Source organism: Delphinus delphis, chromosome 16 (assembly GCF_949987515.2).
Source record: "Delphinus delphis chromosome 16, mDelDel1.2, whole genome shotgun sequence".
NCBI classification, from domain to species: domain Eukaryota; kingdom Metazoa; phylum Chordata; class Mammalia; order Artiodactyla; family Delphinidae; genus Delphinus; species Delphinus delphis.
In genome coordinates, this window is record NC_082698.1 from 45,569,718 (window position 1) to 45,592,171 (window position 22,454).

Genomic DNA, 22,454 nt, shown 5'->3' on the forward strand with positions numbered 1-22,454 from the left:
CTAGCCGCAACTAGAGAAAGCCCGTGCACAGCAACGAAGACCCAATGCAGCCATAAATAAATAAATAAAATCTATTAAAAAAAAAAAAAAAGGACAGCAAAATATCGGAGACGTCAGTGACAGAAATGAAGACAAAAACAGGAAAGCAAGAAACTAGGCAAGTCACAGATGCCAAAAAGTGGAGAGCAGGAACCTCAAGACAATCAGGTCAGCCAGCATCATAATAAGTCTAAAATCTGACAACTTGTGGCCTGGGGAGACCAAGTCGCTTAAAATAACTCATTCCCAATTCCCAAGAACTACCACAGACCTAATGGAATAAAATTTTTAAGTTTTTAAATAGCTTATGGATGCTTTTTAAAAATTCCACAAATTATTCTAATGCACACTGGGCTGAGGAATTACTGATTTCCAACTTATGTGCAGAATTTCAGAAATGTTTCTTTGAACTTTGAACTAAATTTGATTAAATTAAAATATCCTCAACACTGCTGGAGTGCTTTCGCTGGTTCACTTTGAATTCTCTAAGAAAGAGACAAAATTGTGATGTGGGTTTACAGATGGTACTTTTTGTTTTTTCCAAGACATGAATTAGTGTAAAGGAACAGCTTTTAACTAGACCAAGGTGAACACAACAGCTTCCTGTCTAACAGAGAAACAAGGTTTGGGAACAACTTTAGGGGTTCCATCTCCTGATGGGAAGTAACCAGTTCTGGAAATCTGTGCATGAAGAAGCACAGGCAGCATCAATCCACGCTCACCTTCATTAACAGAGGCTCGAGCTCCCCGATCCTGAGGGGCGTCCATGAAGAGGTCACTCTGCTTGTAATAAAGTAGACAACACAGTTCAAAATAGCAGAGGAAAATGGAGCTGCAGTAAAGATGTCTAAAGAAAAGTGCCTTGTAAAGTTTAAAGCTACATATTTACTGTTCTGTCAGAAAATCAGTTCCATAGTGAAGACTATGACAGAATCAGACCCTGAAATAATTTAGGTCTGCCCAGGAATTAAATACAAACGTGGAAAAAGACAAAAGACAAGGTAAGACACAATCACTTAACCAAGTAAATTTTCCACTGTTAACACTCACATCCTCTCCCTATTTAACAAAGGGCATCAGGATACAGTATTTCCTCATTTTGTGATTCTTAGTTCAAAATCTCCTAAAATATGAAAGTAGAAGCAACTTCCAACTAAGAAGCCATCCTTGCCTTACTAAAGGAACTAACTGTATTTCCTCCTTGGGGACACGTGACACAGCTATGGAGAGCTTCACTATTCCCGCCGACTTACCTCCTCATCCTCATCATCAAAAAGTCCCTTCCCTCCACTGAACAGGCCACCTCTAGAGCCAAATGGTGAGAAGTCTTCATCTGTCAGCTTGGGGGGTGTGAATAAGTTATCTTCTTCATCTAGCAAACAGAAAGAAATGTTTTGCAGGGAGAATTAAAGATGGGCTTAGAACCCCAGTTCTGGGGATTAACCTTTATAACACCTCCAAAACTGGCATAGAGTTTATCTAACCATATGTAACAAGGACTACTTGAATGTTGGCCGTCTCAGGACCTTCAGACAAAAACTCATTAAACAGTTCACTGAATCCCTTAAAATGCTCTTTGGTTTCCCACTCTCAAGTCTGTAAATGTCTGGGGCAAGGTAAACTCTGCAGGCAATTACTTTCATCTAAATTTCTTCTGAAGCAAGTCTATGCTTCGATTGCCATCCAAGACCTATTCCACCAGAATCTGAGGGACAGAGAGGTAGACTGAAGAGAGAGCTGCAGATTGAAACAGTCCCAGGTGGAAACATAATGGACATTACCACTGAATGTTAAAGGGTCTGATATAATATTCCTTATTGAAAACAAATGCTAGAGCTCCTTAGTTTCTAAACGTCTACAGAAGTCTAGAAAGACAGCTAATAGATCCCTATAAAATCTAGTAATTCAAATCTTTAAAGCATTTTAACTCCACACTCACTTCTCCCCACGCCCCAAAAGCATGCTCTTAAATGCTTTCAAAAAGTGTACAGAGACAGACCTCATTTGTCAGCACTTAAACAGGCATTTTTACAGATCACATAAGCAATATTCCCATTCCCGAGTCAAGAGCCTCCTAAAACAAGAGAATTGAGGGGAAAGGCTTACCATCTGAGGGAGTTTTCCTTTCCTTCTTCTCTTTCAATGTCTTCCGAGGTTTTGCTTCCCCTGGGGATAAGCCTTGAAGAATATTTCACAGTTTGAACAATACTCAGTCCACCCTTAGTATTCACTTACTGACTCTTCACACACATCTGCCATCCTCACAACTCCTAAGCTAAGACCAAGACATTCAACTTTGTATCTCAGCTCCACCTGAGCACCCCTCTCAGTGCCTTACCCAGAGCAGACACTCAAAAAGTGCCTCTTTTTAAGGCAGAAAGCTTCAGCTACCATACCAGGGTCACGTGCATGAGAGGACTGCTCTTGCTGAAAGACTTCTGACATCTTTCCACTCTGTTAAATCACTAGAATATAGTGTATGGTACATTTTTATCTGGTCAAAATAAAATATAGGAGTAAATATTAAGCCAAGGATTCTTCATCTGGGGCCCGTGGTTCTCTGTGGTACCCATTAATCCCATGAAACTGCATATATAGATGCACATATGTGCATTATTTGGGAGATGGGCTGGGGGTGGGGGTCCACAGTGTTCAGTTATCAAAGAGTCTATAAGCCAAAAAAGATAAGAACTACAATTTAAGCCTCCTGCGCCTTAGTAATTAAACAAGGAAGTCTACACTCAGTGAAGCCCAGCAGAGGGTCCTACACTTCCCCACTGCCCCTTTAGCTCATCTCGGTGGCAGTGACATACTTGTTTGCTCCTCTTCCACCCGGCTTGCAGCATCCCCTTTGATCCGAGCTGCCAGCTCATCGGCAAATGACGTAGGTCTACTTTTTTTCTACAGGCAGAGAAGACCAAAAGAATCACTTTTTTGTAACAAACTAGTACAGTTTACTTTTGGACACCTAACAAAACTATGTAAACAATGGCAAAGAAATTGAACTGGTGAGAAATTAAGGTTAACTAAATAAATGTAAACACATGCACCCTATACAGATCACCTGAGAAAGAAGACTCAGTGTTCCTTCAAAGGGAGATCTCTTTATTTCCTTATTTTTTTTATACTTCACTTTAATATATGGTGGTTTTCTTATCTAGATCTAGATAAGAAAACTACCATGAAGTGCTTGGTGGGGGGGAGTATTAGGATCTTAAAACTCTGAAACTGAACATATTTTGAATGATCTAACTTGTAAAATCTTAACATTTGGAGAAGAAAGTGGTACTTGTAAGGCAACTTGGGATGCTCAACCATTATTTCCAAAAGTGTAAATGAAATTACAAATAGGATGCAAAATGAGACAGTTACAAATATAAATGACAATAAAAGGAATGAGTACTAGGTACCATTTCTAAAACCTTGCCAAGCGATAACAACTATAGTCTTTCTTACAGGTCTGGAATTTTCTTCAATGTCCTCAGTATCTTCCTCCTCCTTCTCAGAGTCAGCGAAAATGTCACAACCATCATCATCCTCTTCTTCATCACTCATTTGTGCACTGTGCTAAAAGTATAAACCACCAGATTAAAACTATTAGATGCGGTCATCAAGCTGAAAAAGGGATGCTGCCACTTAGCCTTCAGACTTCTCCTTCAAATTGGGAACAACAAATAATGCACCTAAAGTTATGAAGCAGTAAATGTGCTAGAACAAATAACACACGAGATTTATTTTCAGTGCAATAGCAAAAGATTGAAATAATAAAAATGTCCACCACTAGAGAAATGAATAAACTAAATAAGTGTAGCCTTATCTTAATAAAAATACTAACAGTCAAAAGGAATAAGCTGTAACAATTGGAGAGACATCCAAGACCAATCAAGTGACAAAATAGTGAATGATAAACCCCGAATGATATCCTGACCACACCCTGACACATATACAACACCACTTCTATGAACACAGACATATTTGTGAATGCAAAGAACAGCACTTGGAATATGCACTCCCAGATGATAACACCAGTTATTTCTGGAGACTGTGAGGAGATGAGGATTAGATGACTCAAACTTAGTCTTATGTGTTAAGTTCTAACTTTTTACAAAGGCAGCCACTGGTACATAAAAATTGTATAATTAAAAAAAATTTTTTTAACATGGAAATCAATAAACTGTGCCAGGCACTACGCTAAAAGCACTTTTTAAACTAATTTAATCCTTAGAACTCTGAGGTTAGCAGTGGCACACACAACAAATCTATCTTTAACAATACAAACAAATGGTTCCACCAATGCTTTTAATCACCATACTGTATTATTTGAAAAACTGTCCAGGGACTTCCCTGGTGGTCCAGTGGGTAAGATGCCGTGCTCCCAATGCAGGGGACCCAGGTTCAATCCCTAATCAGGGAACTAGATCCCACATGCATGCTGCAACTAAGAAGCTCGCATGCCGCAACTAAACATGCTGCAACGAAGATCCTATGTGCTGCAACTAAGACCCGGTGCAACCAAAATTAATTAATTTTTTAAAAACTGTCCGAATTTACAGATCTAATAGTAAATTTCATAGAACTAAATACACTGTACAGAAGGATTATTAAAATTATAAAGATGAGCCACATTTGTGAACACAACTGAAAAAAATACAAGTAACAACCAAAAAGTGCTAAATCTTTCACTTGATAATTGGAAATTTCTGTGAAAAAATATTTCCGAATTAGGAAAGTGAAATGCAAATTGGGATCATCTCAATATACCACCGTACATATACTATGGTAGCAAAAATCATAATCCCAGTGCTGATGAGATCCTGGGAAAATCATTATGCATGATCTGTTAATCTGAATGTCCATTAGACAGTAGTATCAAGTAACTCTACACCACCTAATTCCTAAGGGAAGAGTTCACAGAAGGAAAGGATTTTTATGTATGAAAACACCGAATGCAGCATTATGTCAAAAATTAAAATTTACAAATAAACTATTTCCCATACACGTTTAAAGACTACAACAGTATTACATATGTATGTTAAAAAAATATAGAAATTTACAAAGCAAATTACAAAGACTATTTAAAATGTCAAGGAAACACCTGTGACATGTTAATATAAAATAACAGAAAATAAACTATGCACGTTATGAAAAGAACATGTCCTTAGAAGGATATACAAAAATTAAGACAACAGTGCTAAGACAGTAGGATAATAAGATTTACATTTTTGGAGTGTTCCTTAGCCTTACTGCTATATTGTCTCAAATTTTAAAACAGGAAAGGTGTGTTCATGTGAAAAATTCAGTTTGGGTAATCAGGCCTTGTTTTATAGGCTCCGTTTCTCAATTTCGTTTTTTACTTCTTTGTTGTCTAAGAAAAATGAAGATAAGATATAAAGCAAATGAGAAAAAATATACAAGAGGGTAGTTAGCCTAAAAACATGAAACATTTGAAGGAAACATGAATAGTTGTAAACATGAATAAATCCTCACTTTCCCCTAAGTCATTCAAAAGTAATTTTAGCATAGATTTAGTATAAATGCTATGCTTCAGTTAAAATTTAAGTCACTTCAACATATGCATCTTACCCGGTTTTGATCATTGTCACTATGATTGGCAAAATCTTCATCTGACTCCTATAGGAGAAAAAAAAAGAGGCTTTTTTGTTAACACAGGCTTTACTTGGAAGCACAGAAATGATCTCGGGTCTAAGTCTCTGGGGTAGCCAACACTGGGTCTCTCTGTACCGACTACTAGTCACCTGACATATCAAGGTGCAGATAAGGTGGAGAGTTGGCAATGTCGCCAAGGACTATTCCAGTTAACATGTCACTTTTGTGATTCATTTAAACCTCTCTATTTGTTCATATTGATCTGCCCTATCATCTCTAACCTTTGGATTTAAAGTAAGAGTTGCACATTTAATTAACTAAATTATCAAAAGTTGGTTTGCATTATTTTACATTTTGGACTACGTTTTCTATTTTCCCTCTAAGTAGGACAATTAATTCATCAGGCCCAAGAAGGGAACATGAGTACTTAATATGAGTAATGAGGTAAAGAGTTGCTTCAATGGCTAAAAGCAAAGGATTTAGCTAAAGACAATCAGTTATACAGCAAGGTTATTTTAGAAAAGTTTATTTCCTACTATTAGGTTTTTTTTGTTGGGAGGGCTGGAGGGAGGAGGACAGGAAACGGAGACTGTGGAAACAGAGAAGAGGGGAGCACACATACAAAGCTGTCTCCGTTTATAAATCAACACTCAGGGACTAACCTTCAAAGGGTTTCTGCCCTTTGCAATAACGAGTATTCCATTTAAAGGAACAACCCCAGATACAACAGTGGCCAAGGCCCACACACCCTGAGACCGTAGAGCAGGGAGTCAGATCATGCTCTGTGGGTATGAAGATGCCAGAGGCAGCAGCAAAGCTAACATGCAAGTGGATGCTTTCAGGATCCTTCTGGTCTAGAAAGTCTTTATAGTAAAAGAAAGTTTTAAATGTGGACTTTTTCCCTAGAATTACTCAAAGACAGAACTTACTCAAAGACTGTATCTCAAGCAGAGATTCCACCGAAACGTCTAAGCTGCCACCCTCAAAATATATTGGCAAGAAGAGAATTTGGTGGGGAGGTGAGAGGGTAATGGTAAAAGAGGTTAAAGCAGTTTTCCTTGGTTTTTGTATACACGACAAAAAGGAACTCCCACCCCAAGGGGAAAAGCTTCAGAATATGGCTTCTGTCACTATTAAAAGATTTATGTAAACAAATTGCTAATTCACAAATATGTTATTTATTTAGTCCACTAAACACACCCTAAGTTTCCTGCCCACCATGACCTGGACACACCAGAAAGCCCTTACCTCTTCTTCATTCTCTTCTTCACTGTCCGCAATACTACCACGATCGCTGCCTACTGAACCTTCTGGTGAGAAGAAAGATAAAGGTTATCACCAATATTCATAAGAAAAGATCCTTAGTTCCCTTCCAAGATCACAAACCACCATACACCAGCATCTAAAGATTTTGATAAAACCATCTATACCCATTAACTGGAATTAAAAGTATCTTCACTATAGTGAGGAATGGAACATTTACATAGCCTCAAAGTATCACCCCACAAGATACTTATTAGTTACAAAAAATATATATTAGTTACAAAGAAAAAAACTGGTTTGCACTCCTCGAAGATGTTGAGGTTGTAAAAAGCAAAAAAAGGCTGAGAAATGGTATCAGACTGAAAGAAGACTAGAGAGATTTGACAACTAAATGCAGTGAGTGGATTGGATTCTGAAACAGAGAAAAAGAGAGACTATAAAGAACATTATTGGGACAACTGGCAAAATTTGAATATGACTGAGGACTAGCTAGTACTACATCCAGTTAAAATTTCCTAACTTTGATAATTATAGTTTTTGCTGCTGTTGTCGGAGAACAGTCAATTGGTGACTTTATTTCATATAAAAGTTACATCTAAAGAAGAGGTTGAAAAGTCAAGTATACTTGATTTGTACATACTTGCCAAGTCTCACAGAATTCAACCACTTTGATAATTTTTCTATTAATAAACAAGATAGACATATTAAAAGCCTCACATCAAAGCCCAATAGACATGTCCAACCAAGATGACAGATGCGCAAATGAATATGCAGAATATGCAGCTATAAGAGAAAGTTCTTATTCTTAGAAAACACACACAGAAATACAGTTGTCCCTCGAGGGATTGGTTCCAGGACCCCCTTTACACACACACACACACACACACAGATACCAAGATGGCATAGTCTGCATATAAACTACACGCACACCTTCCCACATCCTTCTCCTGTATACAGCCTTAAATCATCTCCAGATTACTTATAATACCTCATACTATGTAAATGATACATAAATAGTTGTAAATACAATGTAAATAAACGTTCTGTAAATAGTTGTCTGTGCGTGGCAAATTTAAATTTTGCTTTTGGAACTTTCTGGAATTTTTTATTCCCAAATATTTTCAATCCAGGTTGGTTGAATACATAGATGCAAAAACCCATGGACACAGACTGCCAACCATACAGAGAAGTAAGAGGGCAGGACGTCTGCATGATGTCTCCCAAACAGGTTCAGAAAAAAATATTATGTATATAGGGAAAGAATGATAAAACAAATGTGGTGAAATGTTCACAAGTGGTAAACCTGGGTAAACAGTATGTGGGAGCTCTCTCTACTAGTCTTCCAACTTTAATGTACAGTTTGAAATTATTTTAAAATAAAAAGTTAAGATATAAATGTTAAAAGCAACAAAACTATTTGGTGCAAAAGAGTACCTTCACTAGATAGCTCTCCAAGACCTACATCTTCCTGCTCCATGAACAGCTTTGACCCAATTAAATAAGGTAAAGGACGGTCAATGTATAGATCCTGTAAACAATGAAAGGGAATAAGCCATTAAATATTTAGGTTGAAAATAAAATTAGGTATTCCATTTGACATCTTGTTCCATCCACCCAAAAGTTACATAATGAAAGTGGAGAATAAGAAACACAGCAGGATTTTTTTTTTAAATCACTGATTAAAAAAAAAAGTTAAATCCTAGGTAAAGATGGCAAAGTAAAGCTGAATTACATAGAATCTCCCTTCTCAAGTGCCTTATTAACAAAAATGGCAAAGGCTTGCAAAAAGTTTACTAGCAGTAACCAAACAAAGAAAGGGGCACAACTTCATAGTAATATGCCCAAAAGGAGGAGGACCAAGGAAAGAAACCAGAAATTCTGGCAACCTTTGATGATGGTAACCTATCTTCCTCCCCTAAAATTCAACTCTGGTGAGCAAAAATCAACCAGTCAATCAATCTCAAGAACCAAGTCCTAAATTTGGAGAAGCACACTGAGGAAATAACCCAAATGGTTTTATGACTTGAGAAGGCAGGTGGGTAGGGGGACATGTGTACAAACAGGACACAAGTAAGGCACAAAGGAAGGGAATGGAGGAGGACTCCTTCACACTTCATCAGGGCAGAGACGCAGGAACACGGAACATAAAGCATGGGCTAGATGAAAAGAAACAGAGTGGCAACTAGGCAAATATTCACAGTCAACATAATTAACTAAAGGAATGTCTCCAACAGACTGATGAGAACCTACCCAGCAGAAAAAAATAACCCAAAGAAGAGAATAATAATATGCCCCAGAGGTTCACACTGTAGAATTTAGAGAAATGAAATTGGTAAAATAAGACCAGATGATAAAACAACAAAACAAAATGAAGGATACTGTCTACAGAATAGTACATGTTGGAGATCCTTCCACTGCAGGCCATCACACACATCAAAAATTTAGAGTTAAGAAAGCACTCCAAAAGAAGAAGTAAAGGGCTTTCCTGGTGGCACGGTGGTTGAGAAACCGGCTGCCAATGCAGGGGACACAGGTTTAAGCCCTGGTCCGGGAAGATCCCACATGCCGCGAAGCAACCAAGCCCATGTGCCACAACTACTGAGCCTGTGCTCTAGAGCCTGCGAGCCACAACTACTGAGTCTGTATGCCATAACTACTGAAGCCCACATGCCTAGAGCCCGTGCTCCACAGCAAGAGAAGCCACCACAATGGGAAGCCCGTGCACAGCAACGAAGAGTAGCCCCCGCTCGCCACAATTAGAGAAAGCCCATGCGCAGCAACAAAGACCCAACACAGCCAAAAATAAATAAATAAAATTAATTAATTTTAAAAAAAAAAGGAAGAAGAAGTAAAACTGTCACTGTTTGCAGATGACATGATACCATACATAGATAATCCTAAAGATGCCACCAGAAAACTACTAGTGCTAATCAATGAACTTGGTAAAGTTGCAGGATACAAAATTAATGCACAGAAATCTCTTGCATTCCTATACACTAACAACGAAAGATCAGAAAATTAAGGAAACAATCCCATTCACCATGGCAACAAAAAGAATAAAATATGTAGGAATAAACATACCTAAGGAGGTAAAAGACCTGAAAAAAAAAAAAAGAAAGAAAAGAAAGCTCTCCACCCTGGGGCAACCTCCCATCTTCACAATGAGGCATGGCCCTTTGGCCTTAATATCTCCTCCCTATAGAAAAGAACCTGGGTGCAGGGAAGAACAATTCTGATGCTTCACCAATGACAGAAAGCTTGGGAAGGTTAGTGTAAAAGATACAACAGCAACCAATTTACTGCAAAGAAATGGAAGTGCTAATTGAGCTAACTGTTCACTGACTTAGGAGGCTTGTTTCCAAAGTCCTCCTGTAACAGAGAAAGTGGTGTGTGACTTGGAAGTAGCAAGTGTGGCCCAGGCAATACATTTCCCAGGGTCTGCTGCTGACTTCTAAATCCCTATAGTGAAAAAGCAAGCCGGCGAGCATATCATGGTTAAAGGATCAGCCCCAATTTGGCACTATAAGCTCAAATCGGAAGAGAAATGTGCAGTGAAATGAAGGACTAGAAGAGACTGATTTTGCAGCATATTTCAATTCACAAGGCACTTATGTGTCACAAGGATTCTCAAAATCAGTAAGGCAACCTCCTGTGTTTACTACTGAACCTGAGAGAAAGTAACAGTAAAACAATAAACATCTGCTAATAGTTTCTTCGTGAACACTCATAGCAGCTTTATTGATATTGGCCAAAACCTGGGAACAACCCACATGTCTTTCAACACTTTGGAGGTTTCCTCTTAGTGCAAGCTGCAGAATGTCAGGTTCCCAACAATCCCTACCTCTCACGAGCCTCCTCATTCTTCAAAATCCAGTTCAAATCTCATCTTCATCCTAATTTCCCCAGCTAGAAGTCAGAGCACTTATGATGGTGACTCTTGTAAAGCCTCCTCTCTCCCACCATCTGGTACTGCTGTAATAAGCATCCTGAGAGTAGGAACCATGTTCTGCATCTTTGTACTCCCCCAATTTGGCATGCTAGTACCTAGTAAGTGCTCAATCGATGCTTGTGTACAGCAAATCTTTCTGATCGATGGAGTCAGTAAGAGACTGCTAAGTGACATCCTCACTTCCTGGAAGTGAAGTCCATGTCTTACCAATTCTGTGCCCAAGTAAAGTACCCAAAACCCAACAGGTGCGACAATAAATATTTCAACTGAATGTCTTTACCTTTGGCTCAAGGATCAATTCCACCCGCTCATTAGCATCATCTTCTTCAGAGTCTGAGTTTCCTGCTTTTATATCTAGTTGCTCAAATGCACTGTCCAACACTTGTAAACCGTAGTTCACAGCCTCCTGGACTTTAGGAATCAGATCTACTTCTTTCTGTTCCCGGGTCTTCTCCTAGGAAAAAATACTGTTCAGTAAGATCTCCAGTATATTGATACCACCCTAATAAAACACTGGGAATGTTTGCTAAAGCCTAGACTCACGCTCCAAAAAACCCCCCAAATTTTAATTAAAAATGTTAAATTCTTAACAATTTAAAATGTTAAACAATTAAAAACATTAAAAGTCAGATTCTGCTGAATGCCTCAACACAGACTTTGGAGTGGTAAATCCCAAGTTTGTCTATGCATTGAACACACACCGAACTACGTAAGGTCCTGGAGCTCCAGGTTCATCATCTACAAAAACAAAAGCACAACCATGGTGTGGTGGTTCAGCTTTTATAGGCTATGTAAAAGAATCTTAATAATGAATGGCACACCACAAGACATCCAGGGGCACTTCACCTCCCTGCTACTGGAGGAACGAAGGGCCTAGACTTTCAGCTCTGCCATGGCTGTATCCCACTGACCTTGCTTAATGATCCTTTGGACAATTTTAGGAGTTAAGACTTAGAAGAAAATACCCCAGCCAGAGATGTCATTTTTCAATTACAGCTAAAAAAAAATAACTGGACAATTACGATTATTCTATAAACTTGTTTCAAACCAAGAGAGGGTCAGTTTCATCTCTAATCTATCCTGTACATCACCCTAGAACAATGCCCCCAACCCAGACAAAACTCTGTACACATCACCAACCTGCTGAAAATATTCCACAGGTCTCCACTTCCTATAACAGCAGCTCTCATACACTCAACTGTGTCATCAGTTGTAAGAAATATTGCAAAATATCTTTAGTGTCATTTCCCTTCCTCACAAATATTCTAGAAGTTGATACATAATTACAGAAAGAACCAAACCATAGTGTTGTTTTGACAGCCAAAGGGGAAAATCTGAAGAGTAGTTTATACTACCTCAAGCGTGGAAGTCTTTCTGATTTAGCTTTTTTGTTTTGGCTGCATCTTTTCTGCACTCTGGTATGCTTGATTCTGAGTTAAATAGCTAACGTTGTACTCAGTGTGTGAAAACATGCCTGTGAAATAAATATATAATGGATGTTTTAAAAATAATTCACGGGCTTCCCTGTTGGCGCAGTGGTTGAGAGTCCGCCTGCCAATACAGGGGACACGGGTTCGTGCCCCGGTCCGGGAGGATCCCACATGCCGCGGAGCGGCTGGGCCCATGAGCCATGGCCGCTGAGCCTGCGTGTCAGGAGCCTGTGCTCCGCAACGGGAGAGGCCACAACAGTGAGAGGCCCGCGTAAAGTAAAAATAATTCACTAAATAGCTGTCACCTTAAAATTGCCCTCTGACTTGGTATAACCAGATACTATTGCACTTAAATGGTTAGCAAATCCCTGAGTACTATTAAAAATAAAGATTTAAAAGAAAATTTTTTAAGGCTAGAAATAGGCAGAACTGTAGCTGGTTTCTAATATCCTTTCTTAGTCTAACATCTTCATATGTTACAAGCAATATGGCTTTCATCTTACTTTCATTTTTAAACTGGTAGGAATAAGAATCAAAGCAGCCACGAAAGGATAGGGAAGCACAATCTTCAAAGAACTCACAAACTACAGCCCAGCATGGCCTACATTTTTTATAGCCCTCACGGTAAGAAAGGTTTTTACATTTTTAACGGAGGAGGGGGAAGGGGAGGAGGAAGAGAAGAAAAAGAAGCGAAGAGACGTAGGTCAATGCAGCCAGCAAACAAAATATTTATTATCTGGTCCTTTACAGAAAATCTCTGCATACCTCTGCTCTATTCTTAAGCCAGAATTCAGGAACTTAATCTGTACATTTCTTAATACACTAAATTTCACAAACAAACTAAAGAGTTCAATTGTTGGGCTGTCAGGAGCAGCTTTTCCCATTTCCCACCGTGTCCACCTCCCTGCTCACAATCCCTCCACCAGCCACATCACAAATCTCCACCACTTTGCTTCTCGAAAGGAGCCCAACAGAAGAGTGATTGAATGCAAGTACCTGTTCTGGTTTTTCTGCCTCAGGCTTGAGCACCGGCTCCTCCACTTCTTCATCATATACACGCTGAATACGGAAGCAAATTCAGTTTGGAATGGTCAAAACAGCATTTGGAATCAATCACAACGTAAGAATTCAATACACAATTTAGAAAAGACAAAAATGGGGAAGAAATGATTATTCAACAAATGGCTGAGGCCGCTGGTCAAGGGCAAAAAGCAAAGAACAGTAGTCAACTCTCCCAAAATTAAGTTTAAAAAAACAGACACAAATGACTAGGAAACATGAGAAAAAAACCTTCAATCTCATTGTTGACCACAGTCACAAAAACAATAATAAACTGGTGTTCACACTTTCTTGTTTAATCTAATACTTAATGCTGACAGAGCAATGATACAGGTACTTAAATGTGAGGCTATGAGAATACCAAGTGGTAGAACCTACCTACTAGGTAACAAGAGCTTTAACATTTTGCACAGTGGAAACGGTAAAGGTGAGTTATATTAATCCTGTTGCTTAAAATGGTTGCTAAATTTTTATTATCCCATTTATAAGAAAATAGATAGGCCAAGCCCACCAATGATTTGCCAGAAGGCCAGGCATGGGACTGACCCATACAGCTGGAACAGGCAGCCTCTCTTTTCCAAAATAGATCTATCACTCTGGCAACTCATTGTAATTTCCTTTTTTAACTATATATTGTTGTTTAAACTTCCAAAGGAAAACATTCTCATTATAAGTAGTGCAACGATGAAAATGTTCTGGAATTAGATATTGGTGATGGTTACAAAACTTTGTGAATACACTAACACTTATTGACTTGTACACTTTTTAAAAGGGTGAACTTTATGGTATGTGAATTATAAGTCAATTAAAAATTAAAAAGTCAATATAAAGATATAAGTGAAAGAGATGTGTTTAAAAATTGTTCCATCCTTGCCTCCAACCAAACCCTCAGAATAAGCAATTTAAGCTTGGTGTGTGCTCCTCTACGCTTCCCACATAGAAACATACACAAATATATACAGACATATGCACATATTCAGAGTTCTCCCACTCTTCCTGCTTTTAAATAAAAATGCACTTATACTATACACATTCCTCTGCCCCACTTTTTCACTCGATATTTACATAAACCACTTTCTAGGTCAATACAAATAGATTTGATTCAATCCTTTTTATATCTGCACAATATTCTCTAGTGTGAACTTGACTATGATTAATTCAATAATTCTCTATTAGGGAACATTAAGGAGATTTCCAGTTTTTGCTGTTGTAAATAAACTGTTGTAAACATATGCACATATACTAAATTCTTAGGCCCTGGATCTTTTATTTCTATAGGCTTCCCAAAAATAGGATTGCCAAGTCACAGGACAAAACTGTTTTTTAGGCTCAATAGCTACCTCCAGATTTCTGGCCACAAATGTGGAGCAACTCACACTGTCCCCACAACATATTCAAGTGTCCACTTCCCAGACCTTTGCCAGCAGTGGAACCATGTTACCTACCTTTTAAAAATATCTGCCAATCTGATTAGACAATGTTATTTTTATTTTATTTATTTATTTATTTATTTTGCGGTACGCGGGCCTCTCACTGTTGTGGCCTCTCCCGTTGCGGAGCACAGGCTGTGGACGCGCAGGCTCAGCGGCCATGGCTCATGGGCCCAGCTGCTCTGCGGCATGTGGGATCTTCCCGGTCCAGGACACGAACCCGTGTCCCCTGCATCGGCAGGTGGACTCTCAACCACTGCGCCACCAGGGAAGCCCAACAATGTTATTTTTAAATGTTCGTATCTTCTAACCCAAGAATTCTACTTCTTGAAATTTAGTTCCAAGAAAAATAAATATAAACAATAAGATGCTCATGGCATCAGATTTATACTGCAAAGTCACAAACACCAAATCTGTAATTCTATGCAATTCCAATCAAAGTGCTAATAGAATTTTCTGGGTAATTTAGCAAGATAATCCTCAAATTCACAGAGGAAAGAAAAAAGCCAAGGATAACCATGATAATTCTGAATAAAAAGAAGTCACAGGGATTTGCCCTATTAGGACTTACTAGAAATCTCTGGTATTTAAGATTGTGATACTGACTACGGCAGATAAACATAATAAAAGACAGAGGCAAGAGACAGACCCACAATTACATGTAAGCTTGATTTTATATTCACAAAAACACACATTCATACATATAAGTCACTGAGGAAAAGAACTACACAATAAAAGTTATCCATATGCATTCACACACAGAAGTCAGTGAGGAAAAGAACTACACAATAGGGCTTCCCTGATGGCGCAGTGGTTAAGAATCCGCCTGCCAGTGCAGGGGACACGGGTTCGAGCCCTGGTCCGGGAAGATCCCACATGCCATGGAACAACTAAGCCCGGGCGCAGCAACTACTGAGCCTGCACTCTAGAGCCTGCGAGCCACAACTATTGAAGCCCGCGCGCCTAGAGCCCACACTCCGCAACAAGAGAAGCCACTGCAATGAAAAGCCCGTGCACCGCAACGAAGAGTAGCCCCTGCTCGCCACAACTAGAGAAAACCCTTGTGCAGCAACGAAGACCCAATACAGCCAAAAGATAAATTAATTATTTTTTAAAAAGAACTACACAATAAAAGTTACTCATATGGAAATGAACCAAATGAAATCCCTACCTCATATTACATATACCTGCACCGATATACATCCACACAGATATACTCTCCAGGTAAGAAGAAGAGTAAAAAGGCAGAGATACAAAGGAGCCCACACCCAAAATATTTAGAGTTAAGGGAAAAAATGGGAGTTGGTGCCTTTTAAGCAAATATGTCAAAATATTAAAATCTGTTAATGCAAGGTAGTGTATATTATTAGCATTTGTGGTTATTATCTGTTCTTTTCTAGACACATGAAATATTTTATTTAAAAAAATTGATGTCGGGAGATTGTTTAATGATAGGCACATAATGAAATAAAAACAATAAAAATTAAGTTCACAAAATCTTACAGATGTGTTAAAATGCTTACAAAATCATACACTAACATTAAGAGAAATGCAGGCTGCCAATATATAGAAAAGGTTAAAGTTATATACATACATATATACTCTTAGAAAGAAATATGCCAAAATGTTCAGTGGCTGGTTAATTTGGGGTGGTGGAATTATAGTTGATTACTGTAGTTTTAATTTTTTCACACTTTAATACTTTTTATATATGCCAATCTCTCCTACAGTGAGTGTTCATTACTTGTATAACAAGAAAGGAAAACACTTAAAGCCCAATGTCTGCATGGAAAATGGACTTGGAATATACATGTCAAAATGTTAAGAGGCTCTCCTTTAGCATCTGAAATTTCAGATGATGCTTCTTTTTCCATACTTAAAAAAAAAATTGTTCTATAAAGCCCAGAAATTTGGGGAGCAATTTTCAAAGGCAGGAAGAAATAAAGTAAATAAATCTTAAAATGGAGACTTTAAGACAAGGCAGCTACCAAGGTCACTTCAGACTTTAAATAGTGAGACCACTTAACCTAAAAGGTTGAGCTTCATGCTGAGGTCTCAACAGCATTAACACCCTACTTTTTCTACTGCTTGCCATTAAAAACTACCTCACAAGAGATCAGCAGCCTGTGGAAAGCCAAACATGACATCTAAGAAACCAACCAGCAAATACATAAAACCCATGGGATCTTTTGAGGCTGGCCAGGACCATGCATCTCAAGTACTCAGTACACAGCAGGAAATCAATGCTAACTTCCTTCACCCTTACCAGTTTCACCCAACTCACAGCTTCATGGGTTTTTTGATCATTTTAAAATCAGGTAGCCATTCCCAGAACTGTTAAATATCTTTGATATTTCCCCTCAAAGCATCTTTTCCTCATTTGGGGAGATGAGGTAAGAGGTGAAGGTGGGGAATTAGAGAGAACGCTGACGAGGGGCTGAGATTTCTTAACATGTTATAAACAGCCCTGGTTCTTTTCACTTTTGTGATCTCTCATTAATTCATTCAAATATTCACTGAGTCCCTATGTATCAGGCTCATGCTGAGCCCAAGGAATACAACATTTAGCAAAAATATGGGGGTTGATTTAGTAGCGGAGTTCAACACATCGAATCATATCAATAAATGTAAAATTACAATCATGGGAAGTGCTACTAAAGAAGTCATTAACTAGGTCACTTAATGTTTCAGGATAAAATTCCTAAATTAACAGATTAATGAAGCTTCAAGAATTGTACTCCCTCCAAATAACACACTGATGCACTGGCCACTGTTAATCAGCATTTATCCTCCTTCAGAGTCCCCTCTTGAGCCTTTACTAAAGGCACTAATTTCTCTTGCCCTGGAAAGTCCTGATTGCTCTTCAGTTTCACTAACTGTAATGCAGTTTGCAATCTACTGGCTACCTCTAGGTCAATTACTAAAACCCAGAAACCTATGACTGTGCGTATCTTTCCAATAAACTACCATGAAACCAAATGGCACCGTCATTTAAGCCAGAATTGTAATACATGAGTACTGGCCAGGGTTTGAAGAAAACACATGCAAAGTCAAATCACTGCCAAATGTATTATCAGCAGGTAGTTTATTTCAGAGTTTTATTAAGCATTAGCCATACTCAACATCATCATGCTCTACCACAAATGGAAAAACACGTAACACGTGGCATTATAGGGAGGCCTGGGAAGCAGTTTGATTTGGCAGTGGCAACAGGCACACCTAAAGGGGAATTTGGCTGCAGAATGGCAGGGGAAGAGGCATAAGGACCAAGGGGATGGAGAGATGGATGGAAAGTAGGAAATCCAAGAAGTGAACAGAAATAAAGAACTATTACTAAAAAATAATCAACAAAAACAAACAAAAAAACCACCCACAAAAACTAGATTATAGGAAACTCAGAAGCTAAGAAAACTTGGCCAGAAAAGAAGAGCTAGAGAAAAGAAAAAGAACTGAAGGTTATGATTCAGAAAAAGAAGCTTATGATGCTCCTCACCCCCAAAGTATCAGTCGGGTACCAATCCAATACCAATGTGGTACAGGCACATCAGGTACAAAAGAAGCCTCCCAATTCTATTCCTTGCCCAGTCTAGGGCTGCAACACTGACTGCAGAGAAGAGCTAAGCACCTGATCCAGCAAGAAAGGTACAGAATGAGAACAACAGGTATATTCAAAAGGACACGGAATACAGCATGATGAAAAAGTGATGGGGCTGCATACACCAGTAAAGTACAGATGAGAGTCCTGTAAACTGCCTCTTCTAATAGGAAAGATGGTCAGGACCAAGCATGGACATTCTGTATAGACAACCAGAAAATGACTACAGAGTTGACGAGAATATTTGTTACATTTTAAACCTACTGGTAAAGAGATATTTAAGATATATCTTAAATAAGATATTTATTAAGATCTTTATTTTACACACAGCTTCCCCAAAAAGCCTAGTAGTGGCATTTCAACCTGAACTACTAAAAATGTACAAACATGCTGCATAAGATACCTGCGTGACAATATTTAGTCTCTTCTTAACAATCCTAAATCGTGGGCTTTGTATAATCTTGCAATTTTTGAAATCTTTTTTTTATTACTTTGTATCTAACAATCTCAGGAGATAGCCTACTTTACTAATTCTCTTTTCACAGATTAATTAACACTGATACTGAGAAAGTTAGCCGCCCTATGAGAAATACAGACCAGCTTAACTAAGCTTCCTCTCCATCCTCTGTTATCAATCTCCCCTACAGTCACTGGGCTCCAGCCACACTTGCTTCCTTTTTATTCTGGAATTACACTATTATGGAAGATTGTTATTTTCTCTAAGGAGGGGCTCTGTCTAATTTACCTATGTATTCCTAGAACCTAGCACCTAGAAATTCGATAAATACATAGACAAAATAGCACTTGGGTTAAAGCTCAATAATCTTTTAGCAATAATCTATGGCATAGGTTCAGCCATCATAACAAAACGTTACTTGAGAATATTCCAAGTAGACACACACATGCCTTTAATGTAACTTATCAGGACATAATGGATACAATCAATAACCTGATGGTGTCCAGAGGATCAGACCAGGTGTATGGCTTTCCTTACAGAGCATGCTCATAACAAAACTTGTTGGAGTGCCATGTAATTCAGCAGTCTACACCAAAACTAAAAATCAATGAAAACACTGGAATATGAAGAAGTTTTATCGTTAGGTTTTTTTCAAAGGCTTGAAAAAAAATAAACTTTACTAATAAAAAGGGGGGACATCAATCACCAAGAACTACTACTTCACCAAAATTTTAGAGAACCTAATAATGGGTCACTTAGTATCACAGTGACCCTTGCTCCTTCTAACAGTATTATTTTTTTATAAGTCTGATGTAACTAAGTAACTCACGTTCTCAATGAACTGGGTATTAGACAGCATAAGGAAGTCATTGAAGACATTATGTAGTCGACAATCTGTGGCTTTAGTTTCCCGAATTAGTCCATCCACTTGTTTCTTGATTTCATGGGTCCTAGAGATAGTCTGTTGTGAGAATTCCTGCAGAAACTGTAGTAACTATTTAAAAAACAAACATACAGTAGTATCAATATTATATGCACCTATTCTGCGTGTCAAAACAGAAAAGAACCCATTTCCTTTCGCCTGTGTGTGTGCGCCCGTGTGCTGGAATGTAAAAGGGATGCTGCTTTTGACAGTACAAAGACCAAGTAGCATCAAAAAACATTAAGAAAGCTCATCAGAACAGTGTCAATGAGTCAATGGATATTTGCTATATCGTTTCTGGAGGAATTTAAAAGTCCTTTTTCGTTGTCATTCTTCAGGGATCAGAGACAAAGGGAAAAATAACAAACCACTACTCTTACCCAAAAATCCTATTCAAATGGAACTTTGGAATCACAGTTCTGAGCTTATTGGGCACCCGGCCTAAAGAGTTCCACTCAAGGATATCCATATACTGGTTTGTCTACCGCTCCACTCAGTCCAGGTCCCAACATGGAATAGCCTAACTAGTACCATGTAAGCCTGCGAGGGGGCGGAAGCCGATCCCCGCTCAGGGTGGAGTTGGGCGCCTGGCTAGAAAACCCAAACAAGGAAGGGCCGCAGTCCAAGTGGGAGCACTGAGAGGGCTAAGATCAACCAGCCCGCCTCCGCCCAAGTGCCTGGGGACTACCACCCGGGAGTTTTCGAGGACGAGAAGGGGCGTTATTGAGTCAATGAGAGGCAACAGGATCGACTGGGTGGAGGGGGACTGGGGGCTCCCGGAGTCCCGCTCGCAGGCCGCGCATCACGCCAGAAGGCCCGCCCTCCCCTCCGGTCCCTGGGGCCCGCCTCTCACGCCGGCGTCGGCTGCCAGCGACCAGCTCTGGCTGCTCCTGCGGATCTCCTCCACCGACCAGGGCCGCTCCCACACGGGCTCGGACACCGGAGGCCGCTCCTGGTCGGGGGTGGTCCCGTTCATCTGCAGCGGGAAGGACGAGAAGAGGGGCTGAGCTCCGGGAAGGCGGCGGTCAGGGCCAAACCCGAACCCGAACCCCCGCCCTCACCATCCTGGCTGTGCAGTTCGGTGGGCTCAGGGAGCCGCAGGACCGCACCCGCTAAGCCCCGAAAGTCTCCGGAAGCTAGCGGTGCGGGGCCTGGCACGTGACCGGCCTCACGTGACCAGAGAGCAGGTGACCTGCGCCTCATGTGACCGGATGCGGGGCGCTGCGGAAGGACGCCGGGCAGCTCTCTGAGGTACGCGAGTTAGAAGAGCCCTGCAGTCCCATGGGTGGACTTACGGATTATCATACTAAGTGAAGTAAGTCAGAAGGCAAATATCATATGATATCACATATTTGGAATCTAAAATATGACACAAATGAACTGTGAAACAGACTAACAGATACAGAGAACAGACTTGTGGTTGCCAAGGGGAAGGGAGGGTGGAGGAGGGATGGATTGGGAGTTTGGGGTTAGCAGATGCAAACTATTACATACAGAATGGATGAATAAGGTCCTACTGTATAGTACAGTATATTCAATATCCTGTGGTAAGTCATAATGGAAAAGAATATGAGAAAAAGTTTATATATGTATAATTGAGTCACTTTGCTATACAGAAGAAATTAAAACAACGTTGTAAATCAACTATACTTCAATAAAATAAATTTAAAAAAAATATTTCACTAAAAAAAAAGAGAGCAAGGGTGAAGACGCCAGGGAGCGCTGAAGGGGTGGGTCGGCCGGGTCGCGCTTCAGCTGGAGGGCGCAGGAGGAGGCGCGTGGTTAGCTCCGGAAGCACGCAGGCAGCCAGGTGTGTTTAGAGAGAGGAGCCAAAAGGAGGTGTGGGAGAACAAGCCGAGGGGCTTTAAACAACCGGCGATGTGGAGGGAGGAAGAGCTCGCCGCCACTCCTCTTCCTTGCTGAGTCTCCTCTGCCTGTCTGGGGGTCAGCCCAGATTTTCTGGAGATTGATGTATCTGGCTGTCATCGTACTTTAACGACATGCTCGGTTTCAGGTCACTGTGTAGGGCCTCCTTAAACATCCTTTACTCCCTCTGCATTGCTCTCAGACTCAAGTCCAAACTTCTCATATGACAGGCAAAAACCATTTATAATCTGATCCCTGCATGTGAATCCATCCTCAACATTCCCAGCTTCCCATGAGCGCTCAGTGATCTACCTATTCCACCTCACACTTCTTTGAAGGCCCCTCAGCAGAGTTCTTCTTCTTCCACACCAACTTGCTTTTTAAAATGAAGATTCCAATTTAGGCTAGTTAGGCTATTAGTTAGGCTAGTTAGGCACTAGTTAGGCTATCCCATGGACTGAGTGGAGCGGTAGACAAACCAGTATATGGATATCCTTGAGTGGGACTCTTTAAGCCGGGTGCCCAATAAGCTCAGAACTGTGATTCCAAAGTTCCATTTGAATAGGATTTTTGGGTAAGGGTAGTGGTTTGTTATTTTTACCTTTGTATTAGATACCCTTTGTATGCTGTATAATACCCTTTCCATTCCTGTGTGCCCAAGTTATTTAATCCCTGTGAGTTTTCCTCAGTGAAAGGAAGTTACATGTCTTGCAGGGATGTGGTGTTAAATGTGATAATATTTGTAAAATAGCACGGTGCCTGTCATACTGTGAGCATTGAACATAGATCCTACCACTTCCCCTATGCCCTTTGTTTATCAAACTCTTGGACTTTGTT

At 39.8% G+C, this 22,454-nt stretch overlaps 1 protein-coding gene across 15 annotated transcripts in view; it reads right to left on the bottom strand.

Moving 5' to 3' along the window:
• LOC132439863 (WASH complex subunit 2-like) overlaps positions 1-20,905 on the bottom strand; it is a 56,671-nt gene extending 35,766 nt beyond the window's left edge. For 10 of the 15 annotated variants that reach the window (XM_060034633.2, XM_060034635.2, XM_060034630.2 and 7 more), the window contains exons 1-13: positions 20,813-20,905; positions 20,605-20,727; positions 19,659-19,823; positions 13,285-13,347; positions 11,139-11,312; positions 8,344-8,437; positions 6,895-6,956; positions 5,623-5,670; positions 3,496-3,606; positions 2,853-2,940; positions 2,146-2,217; positions 1,293-1,411; positions 762-822 (exon numbers count right to left, since the gene is read on the bottom strand). In XM_060034633.2, the coding sequence (XP_059890616.1) occupies positions 762-822; positions 1,293-1,411; positions 2,146-2,217; positions 2,853-2,940; positions 3,496-3,606; positions 5,623-5,670; positions 6,895-6,956; positions 8,344-8,437; positions 11,139-11,312; positions 13,285-13,347; positions 19,659-19,823; positions 20,605-20,727; positions 20,813-20,815 (1,183 nt within the window). In that variant the 5' untranslated portion in view covers positions 20,816-20,905. The remainder of the gene's footprint in view (positions 1-761; positions 823-1,292; positions 1,412-2,145; positions 2,218-2,852; positions 2,941-3,495; positions 3,607-5,622; positions 5,671-6,894; positions 6,957-8,343; positions 8,438-11,138; positions 11,313-13,284; positions 13,348-19,658; positions 19,824-20,604; positions 20,728-20,812) is intronic. The other 5 variants (XM_060034637.2, XM_060034632.2, XM_060034628.2 and 2 more) reach the window with 2 other exon arrangements.
• Positions 20,906-22,454: the final 1,549 nt, after the last annotated feature.